We start from the raw sequence: 9,902 nt of genomic DNA on the forward strand, positions 1-9,902 counted from the left end.
CAATATTATCAGGTCAAAGGTAGTAGAACAGCTCGAACTAGCTGAACGGATCATGCCCGCCACTCGGGTCCTTAATGGGTTCAATATGGTGAGCGAAACAACGAAAGGAGAAATCATCCTTTCGATTACCGTGGCCGGCACAACCCAAGATACCAAATTCCGTGTCATTGAGGGAGATATGAGGTATAACGTCTTGTTTGGGCGACCGTGGATACATTGCATGAGAGCGGTACCATCCACTCTCTACCAGATGATAAAATTCCCGACAAAGGACGGGAACAAAAACCGTCTATGGGGAACAACACGTGGCAAGGGAAATGTTCGCAATACACGATGTGTTACCAGCGCCCGTACCTCCGCTCCCGAAAAAGTTAACGGGTGAATCAGGTCTCAACCTCGATCGGGTTTGACAAAACAAAATAGAAAATCGCATCGCGTGTCCGCCCTCGAGCGGTCATAATAAGCCAACCCCAAGGCGCCACCAGCCTATCTCGTTTTAAGGTACATCCATTCCTTTTGTTTCATTTCGGATTAAGAACTAACCCTCATGCAGGCACTCAACCGAAGATACCAGGACATTAACACTATCAGGAGACCTCGACGCCCCAAAAGCGCACTTGTTTCACTCTTTTCCTTCGACCGAGTTTTTTATCCCAAAAAGAAGGGTTTTAATCGGCAAGGTTTTTAACGAGGCAATGGCTGCGAAGCTGATCAAATAGGGAAAAACTCCACAGAACTGCTCGAAGCTACTCTTACGGCCAACTTTCAAGCGGCGAGGGGCATTCCCCCTGGAAGCCACCCAATTCGAAGGAGGTGGAGAAACGCCAAGCAAAGGTTCCTACGGGGAGACGATGTATAGGGCCAAACGGTCAATGTAATCAGATCCCGCCAAAGCGGAAGCATGTATTATTATATCGGGCAATCAAAAAATACCCTTTTTCTCTAATGAAAAAAGAGAAGGGCTCCTTCTCGGAGTAAGGCAACATGAAAATCACCGAAGCAACCGCACTCGACCAAAAATAGGTCAACTCAGAACAACACCACATGTATTGTGCCAATGGATCGGAGAATAGCTTCCAACATCTCACTCTCCAAAAAGGGAAAGTCGCAATATACTCTCGACAAAAACCTCTCCGCCAAATACGTCCCGAGACACTCGGAGACTTAAACGGTTCAGTGCACACACGACCCCAAGGACGGAAACCCGGGCTTACAAAGCCCCCACAATGCAACTCTGAGTTCACGAGAAGCGGTCTTCAAACTTAAGCAAACTCGATAACTCAGAAACTGTCGCCAATCACCATGCACTAGAAAATCCGAAACTGTAAGAACCTAGCGGGCAGACTCACATAACCAGAACTATTCTACGAGTTGTAAGACCTCAATAGGCATGACAAACCGTAAGACCTCAACATGCATGACAAACTGTAAGACCTCAACAGGTATGACAAACTGTAAGACCTCAACAGGCATGGAAAATCCCGAAGTTTAGGCTATATATCACATTTGTAAGAATCCCTAAAGGGTATACCCTCGATGTAGACGCCTAAACTATCACTAGGGATCAAAAATGGCTGCGGCCAAACGCATACGACTACAGTCAAAATGGCTGATACAGCCGAAATAATGCAACTCAGGGACGCCTGACTGTCGCTAAAAAATCGCAGGCCACTACTCCGAATATACTTCGGAAAGAACCAGTTAAAACAGGCTTCCCTCAACAGGTAAAAACGAGCTCCAAAAATGTCGGCTCCAAAATGCAAGAGCGTCGATCTACTCGACCTATGAGCTATGAACCTTACGAGGTGCTCGAAACATCGCCGACAACGACTTGAAATTGAGGTTCCTCTAGGAACCGATGACGGGTCAGGCAAAAATACTCTAAAAGACCTTAACGAGCGAAAACAAAGCCTACAAAAAAGCCCACGGGTAAAAACAACGTAAGAGCCATTGTCACCAGCTAAGCAAGCCTACGGGCCTTATATTGAAAGGTCTCTATGACCAAACAGCGTAAGAGCCATTGTCGCCAGCTAAAAAATCTTGACAACTTGAGGATTAAAATGAGCTCGAATCGTAACCCGATTCGGAGACCAGATCCAAAATAGTTAACTATGCAAGCCTCCAGGACACATACTAAAAGGTCTCAACGACCAAAAAGCGTAAGTGCCACTATCGCCAGCAAAAAACTCAAGGAAATTTAAGGGTCGATCACAGCTCGAATCGCAACGCGACTCAGAGACTGGACCCGAAAATTGCAATATGCCTAAGGGCACGGCGTAAATGCTACTATCACCGACAAGGGAATCAGGGAAACATAAGGGTCGATTACAGCTCAAATCGTGAAGCAACTCGGAGACTGGATCCAAAATAGTTGAATTACAGGATGCCTAAGGGCACGGCTCGAAAGATACCGTCGTCAGTCGATTAAATTTCCAGGCCACGCACCCGTGAGGTCACTTTGACCCAAAGCACAAAGAGCCACCATCATTTGCCCATGCGGGCAGGAGAGAGCTTGAGGGTCGATTGAAGCACCAGTCACAATGAGACTCGGAAACTGGACCCAACAAATAGTTGGAGCGGCGAATGGCCAAGGGCAAGATATCAAAACCAATACTACCTACCCCGACGGGCACAAAAAAATTCAAAGAACAAGAAGGCTCGAGTCGGAGTCCGACTCGGACACCAAGCCTAAACAGCCAGGCCAAGCACGGAGGCCCCAACACCTGCTCACGTCAAAAATCATGCTTAAGAGCCCCCGATCTGCCTGATCAGTTTCGGACCTATGAGGATCCCACCGAACAGCAAAACCAGCCCGCCTGGTCGAAAGTAATAACAAAGAAAAAGGTACAAAAGAAACAAAGCTTCAAATTTCTTCTTATATATTGCATGCGCAAATAAGGCGTACTCTCCATCTACAGGCATATTCTGCATATATCAGAAACAAAGCGACAATAAACGGCAAAATCTACACTTCGCGCTAAAAGGGATACAGCTTGTCAAAAACAACCCTCCGCAACTTTAGCAAGAAGTTACCAAGCTCCACGATTATTCCCCTGGCTCGAGCCAATTCCTTCGGGAAAATGGAACCCCTTGCACCAACCTGCTCGAGTACCTCTCCTCGGGACCTGCAACGAAAATATTCCTCGATCCTCTTCTCTCAGTCGAGGACTCACTGCAGCTCAGCTTGGGCATCAGTAGCACCCTTGGGACTATACAGTCCCTTGGTGCCCCCAAGGGACCGTCCGACACCAACAATGCCCACAATAGAGAAAGGAAAGAATGGTTGCTGGATTCGCCATCATCATAACTGATGAGGGTTTCGAAGGTGTGGCACCAACACCTGAGAGGAACAATTTGCCCGAGCTCAGTCTCTGCCTTTCCCAAATAAAGCAGCCATTAAACACAGGTTCCGACGACCCTCGAGGAGGCAAAAGCAGTCTCACATTGCATGTGAGAAAAACAGCGACAAATTCAAAAAGAACCAAGGGCACCAGCCATCAGCATTGTATTCGACGCCAGTATGATAGCCAACCCCGGAAGCCTCTATCGTGGTAAGATAAAGCCCCAAAAGGCCAGCAACGCCTTCGCCAACACGAGATCAGCACATAAAGGCCTCTGCCAAAGGAAGCTAGCTAGCAAATACAGTTGCATCATAACATACATTCATATAGAATAGTCCCCGGATATCGATCTAGATGATCCAAATGCAGGCAGATCTCTACCCGGAGACTGCATTCGAGAAGCCACCGGCATCCCTAAAACCGTCGGCCCTCGATCAAGCCTCCTCTCAAAGGCCACTAAGAAGTCCAAAGACACCACCCATGCCTTCACGGTAAGGGCCAGGCGGCTCGATGTTACTGGTCTTATTTTGGGCCAGGACATAAAGAACCCTATGCTGAGCCATTTTATCAATCGAAAGCTCCACGAAAGTCCAACGAAGCACCCAAATACAAGAAAACTCCTCAGAAGTAGTCAATCCTATACATTCTAAAAGGATTATCTACATCAAGGTCAATAGGGACCCCCGGGTACCCAAAGATGACCTTCATCCGGGATGACGTTCCCAAAGGCCCCAAAATTCGATGCATGATCTCCAAACAATTCGGAGGGCCTCGATAGCCCGGAACTATCAGAACGATCCAAGATTGGTTCAAAGTATGACGGTGGGTTGGAGGAGAACCATGTTGATCAGCAGGAGATCAGAATGAACGCACACACTCAAGTCAGATATTGGCGGTCAACAAATAAAAGAAGGCATTCAAAGAGCCTCTAAGGGCATGGGAGAATACAGAAACAAAGCTAAGTAAGGAAAGCAGAAGTCAGAAAAAGTATATTCATATTCATAAGAACTCCATAAACAACAGCCCTCGAGGGGTCCTTACATATGATTACAAAAGCCCGCGAGGGGATCATCATGCAAAAACGAAATCCAAAGATATGCATACAGCAAAAGACTAAGAGTCTAGCCTACTTTTTGTGCGGCATCTTTGTCATCATCCCCTTGGGCATATGACCTCAAAGACAATATCTTCCAAATCTGAGGCCCTCAGGGACCTCATCTCGATTCCTTAGAATGACATCTTCAAAAGGAAGAGAGGTGAGGAAAGGAGACAAGAAGTGGTTGGGTGAAAAATCTGGCTGTCATGGATCCCGCTAGTATCAAACCCACCAAGCCACTTCTTGAGACGTTGCCTCAGCCCGGGAGGCAACAGCCAGCAGAAACTGCCGCCACACCCCCCAGGAATCCAAAAGGGATGTAACGCGCTAAGCCGTGGGAGGAGGGTGAGCAACGGTGTATAATTCGAGCCCCCTCTTGAGCAGCAGTGCATAGTCCAAAAAATACCCCCAGGGTCGGAAGGAATTGGCCCTCTGCCTCATCGCCCTGAGCTAACAACGACTGCAGCAACAATAGCAACAACAACAGCAATAGCAGCAATATCACGGCGGCACAATTCCGTCCAATCAAAAAGAGATAAATAAAGGAGTCAAGGCGCATGTAACGTAAAATCTTGAAGCCTAGGGCCTCAAACACGGCAAGATGGTGGAACTTCAAGATGGCAAAAAAAGAATGAGAGGTAGGTATCGAAGAAAGTCTTGAGTAGAAAAGCTAGCCACAAGGAGCCCCATTTATAGAGAGGGCAAAGCAACCGACGAGGTCATTACCGCCCTCGAAAAATGTAATGGCAGGCTCATTCAATACGTTCATAGAAGCTGAATCGATAGCAACGATATGACTCCAAGGGTCATAACATTTCGGGTGATCCCGATGAACCGAAAAGGTGAAGTACCTCGATACCTGCTAAAGGAGGGCTACACCTTCGGCATAATACCGCTACAGGGGATTGGAAAATGATATGTCTATATCGTTTCTTATCACTTCCCTCTAAGAAACGCGGAGACTATCTGTGTGCGGTGAAAACCGAGGAACCGATTCCCCCCCCCCCCGACGTAATGCTTCGGAGAGTGACCCTGGAAGCACGGGATCTCAGGTCGGTCGCTTCTCAAAACCTGTCGATGCCCTGCCAAGAATAAACATCGGTTGAGGCCCCGACGAATGCAGGAATTCCCCGAGTAATGCACCTGGGGTCGATCAAATCTATTCAAGCGGCTCGACGCCAGCCCTCATGCGATCTCACATCTCATTCTTTTTTGTCACACTAAGTATTTTGTACTAAGTTTGGGCGTCCCCTTTCTATAAAAGGGGGATCGCCAACACCTTTCAAGGTAGAGCTCCATTGATCCTACTCAAGTGCAATAATATCCTCTCTCTCTCTCTCTTCTCTAATTTTCTTATTCCCCTTGGTTCAAAGTAATTTATCTTTGGTCATTCTCCTTACCACTTGGTACTAGCTTGAGGCCGCCCCCGTATTCATTGCTTCTTAACTTGTTCTTCATTATATAGCTTAATATTGGTCGAAAGAGCCCTATTTAATTATACCTTTAACTGTTATCCCATCCCCAGTTATCCCCGATAGTTCGAGATCGATATCAACGCCGACCCCGAGGTCCCATCGACCATCTCTACACTCGGATAACAGGCCCATTTAGTTTCATTACTACCTCATCTTAGCTTGCATTTTATCATTATACTTCACGTTCTTCGCATTAACTGCTTTAACAACTAGCTCGGGAATAGATCACGTATTTTCAGAATCCCATTTACAAATTTAATTGTTGTTACCATTTTCACAGTAAAAAGACTCGAGATGTTGTCGACCTACTAGATCATAGGTTCGATTTTGAGCACCACTCGAACTCTATACTACACCTCTACCTCTACCACGACCTGTAGACTGTTGAAAAGCCCATGCTGGAGGTCGAACTGATGAGAAAGAACCAGACATAGATCCAGTCGGCTGAGCCATACCACCACTTCCTCTATTAGGACAATTCCGCATCATACGGCCAGGTTGTCCGCAAGAATAGCACGCGTCAGAACCTCGATGGCACAGTCCAAAGTGGTCTTTGCCGCACTGATCACAACGTGGTGTTGGGCGTCTCGTCTGACTAGTATCCCTATGATATTGTGACCCTGATGCCCCCGAACTCTGACCTGGACCAGAATAGGTAAATTCATCATATCGAGGCCTCTGAAACTGTGGAGGAGCACTAGCTATAGGTGGCGCCGAACTCCTCGAAGACTGGGGCCTGACACTGCCTCTAAAATCATCAGAATACCCTGAAAATATCGCCCTCTTATGTTGGCCTCTATCCTTCTCCCTATCTGCCCTTTGCTGGCGCTTACGATCCTCTTGGGTTTGGGCATAAGCTTGAATACGAGAAATATCCATGCCTTCCACCAAGGAGGGTGTCGTGCACTCATTTATCAGATGTGGTCCCAACCCGTTCACGAACAGATGCACCTGATCTCTCATCTCGACCACCATATGGGGAGCATACCTTGCTAAAGAATCAAACTGCATACTATACTCTCGTACACTCATATTACCTTGTCGAAGTTCCATGAACTTATCAGCTCTAGCTCGTCGTATCTCAACTGCCAAGTAGTGACAAAGGAAAGCCTCAGAAAATTCCTTCCACACAGTTGGAGGAGCGTTCGGACCCATGGATATCTCCCAACTATCATACCAGAAAAGCGCTAAATCTTGTAACCAATAAGAAGCTAACTCTACTGCCTCGGTATCACTAGCATGCATAACCTGTAGTGTACGATGAACCCGATCAATAAAATTTTGCGAGTCCTCTTTGGGGTCTGATTCGGTAAACACTGGAGGGTCTAGATTAATAAAATCACAAACTCTCAAACTAACTGGTTTATCAGCAACATCCGTATTCTGCCTCTGAGCCTGAGCAGCTACCAAGCTAGTCAACAACTGCACCACACTCCGCATATCCTAGTTTGTAGTGCCAGACGGAGGAACTGGTGGTGCTGGGTGCCTCTTAATATCCTTTGGAGGGGACGGAGTAGATGAGGTATGCGACGGCATCTCACTCTGAGCCCCACTTTGTCCTGCTCTGGCTTGGGGCACCTGACTGGTACCCTCTCCCACAGTTGTATCAAGCCGTCTACTAATCGCTTGCTTCCTAGTCGAACGCATCGCTGAAAGAAAACAAGGTGAATATTAGAGACGAACACTTATGACTCAACTCTACGCACGATCTAGATTCAGGAAGAAGGTAACAACCTTAGATGTCATGTAGCCTCCTGATTATAAATATGGCGCGCTACACATCCATAATCAACAGTCTACTAGACACGGCTCATAGACAACCTCTAGGACAGACTGGCTCTGATACCAAGTTTGTCACGACCCAAACTGGGGGTCATGACTAGCACCCGGGCCATACTTGCCGAGCACCAACGTACATTTTATCTAACCTTCCTTACTATCTTTAAGGGTCGACGAGTTCCATATAAATGGTATACATGGGTCAAGAACAACTAACAATGAAAGGTAATGACGAGAACATACGTAACATAGGATGACAAAACTATTAAGAAACTAAATATAAGGTATGAGCTACCATGCTGCCATAAAAGGCTATACAACCAAAATCAGCCAACAAGGCATGCCAAACTATACATGAATCGACACCTGTCTATGAACCTCTAAAGGAACATAAGTGCTGCAACATTGCTGGAACAGGGCCCCGACATACCCATAATATCTATAACAGAAATGCATACCAAGACCACGGCAAGTCCGGAGGAGGGATCTCACCAATAACCGCTGAACTAGGCAGCCTACTGTGGTGGGGGGGCTGTGTCTACCTGTCTATCAAGATTTGTAGCATGACATGCAGCATCCACAAATAAAAAGGACGTCAGTACGACTAAAATACTGAGTATGCAAGGCATGAAAGCATAAGTATGAACAGTAATGTAATTAAGGATAGAGAATATACAACCTGTAACATCTGGTTACCTCTGAGGCTACTAACATGATGCATGATACAGACATATATATACATAAACTTTTAAAACATACGCCTCTGTGGGCATCATCATCATCATATCGTACCCGACCTCAAAGAGGACTCGGTAAAAATGTACCCGACCACGTGGAGCTCGGTAAAACCCAACTGATCAGTGGTTTGATAATAGGTGTCGTACCCAGCCGACTATAGCGCGGCTCGGTGGAGTAAAATTGATACATATATATAATACATGCTCGACTCATGGAATCACATTTTAAACCTTTCGGAGTGACGTAAGGTCGATATCTTCTGTATACATTATTAGGACTACCTCTTCACCACGAACCTTATTAGAATCAGGAGGAACCAACAACATAAGAATAAGAGAAGCAGCATCAACATCAATCGTTCCATAAGAGGGGAAACAATGTAAGTACTGCTAGCTTCTAAGAGTAGAGTATCTTTGGAAGCTCATTTATTACATTATGTACAATCGGAGTCGTGCAAAATAAGGAAAGGGATAGCCTCACATACCTTGTATATACTTCCCAACCTCAAGCTATGCAAATGTCACAACTACTTAGTCTACAATCACACTATCGTTAACATTTAAACATCGTAACTATTATGTACCGACCACAACCTATTTTATGATGAAATGGACAGAACCTCCCCTATATATATGACTTCACACAAGTCAAAACAATCACCAAACAACCCAATATTCCCCTATAACTTTATACACAAAACGACAACAATAATAGTGTCAAACAATCAGAAGATGTTACGATGAATGACCAGCAAATCACCCTACCATTATGTGGTGTTTCTACACACCCTTTCTATTCTCATCTCAATAAAAACAGTAGAAAAAGAGACAACCCAATAGCAACACGAAACAACCCACAAAACAGCCCCACAAGTTCCGCAACTCAAAATTCATTTTTCAATTTATTTAAACATGTTTCAACTTGTCTTTTCTTTCAAATTGAGAAACACAACCAAAAGTACATAATTAAGCCTCTTATCCAATAAACCAGCCATGAATTCAACTTAAAAATAAGTTCACAAACATCCAACCATGATGCAAGAACAAACAACATACCACTCTTTCGAAACTCGCTAGGTCTAGTCTTTACGATCGAGTTACAACTCGTAAAAGCATAGATAATGGAAGGAGGAGCATAAACTTACCTTGTACTGAATATAACCCATGAAACCTGGTCCTTCTTAATCAAAAACTAGTTCCTCAACGCAGCTACAAGAAGGAGAAAGAGAAACTAGCAAGCTGTCCGGATTTTTCGGCACTAGAATCACATCGTAACACTAGAAATACCCTAGGGTTTGTATGGGATTTTTGAGGAGAAGTTGCAGGGGTTCAATTTGGTTTTCAAGGTCTGAAATATGTGTGAAATAAATGAGTTGATAATCCCTTAAAAGTCACATCTTTGATGACTTTGGGGCTTTTAATTTTGTCCTTTCTTTTTGGCAAGTAGGTGATGCACCTACTTGTCACCTACCAA

The 9,902-nt window shown here is 45.3% G+C and overlaps 1 protein-coding gene across 1 annotated transcript; it reads right to left on the reverse strand.

Annotated features, from left to right (window-relative positions):
- Window positions 1–6,257: 6,257 nt before the first annotated feature.
- Window positions 6,258–7,352, reverse strand: LOC138871080 (uncharacterized). The gene has a single exon (XM_070148933.1). It carries the CDS (start codon window positions 7,350–7,352, stop codon window positions 6,258–6,260), a length of 1,095 nt encoding a protein of 364 aa, XP_070005034.1.
- Window positions 7,353–9,902: the final 2,550 nt, after the last annotated feature.

This window comes from Nicotiana sylvestris, chromosome 6 (genome assembly GCF_000393655.2).
Source record: "Nicotiana sylvestris chromosome 6, ASM39365v2, whole genome shotgun sequence".
NCBI classification, from domain to species: Eukaryota; Viridiplantae; Streptophyta; class Magnoliopsida; order Solanales; family Solanaceae; genus Nicotiana; species Nicotiana sylvestris.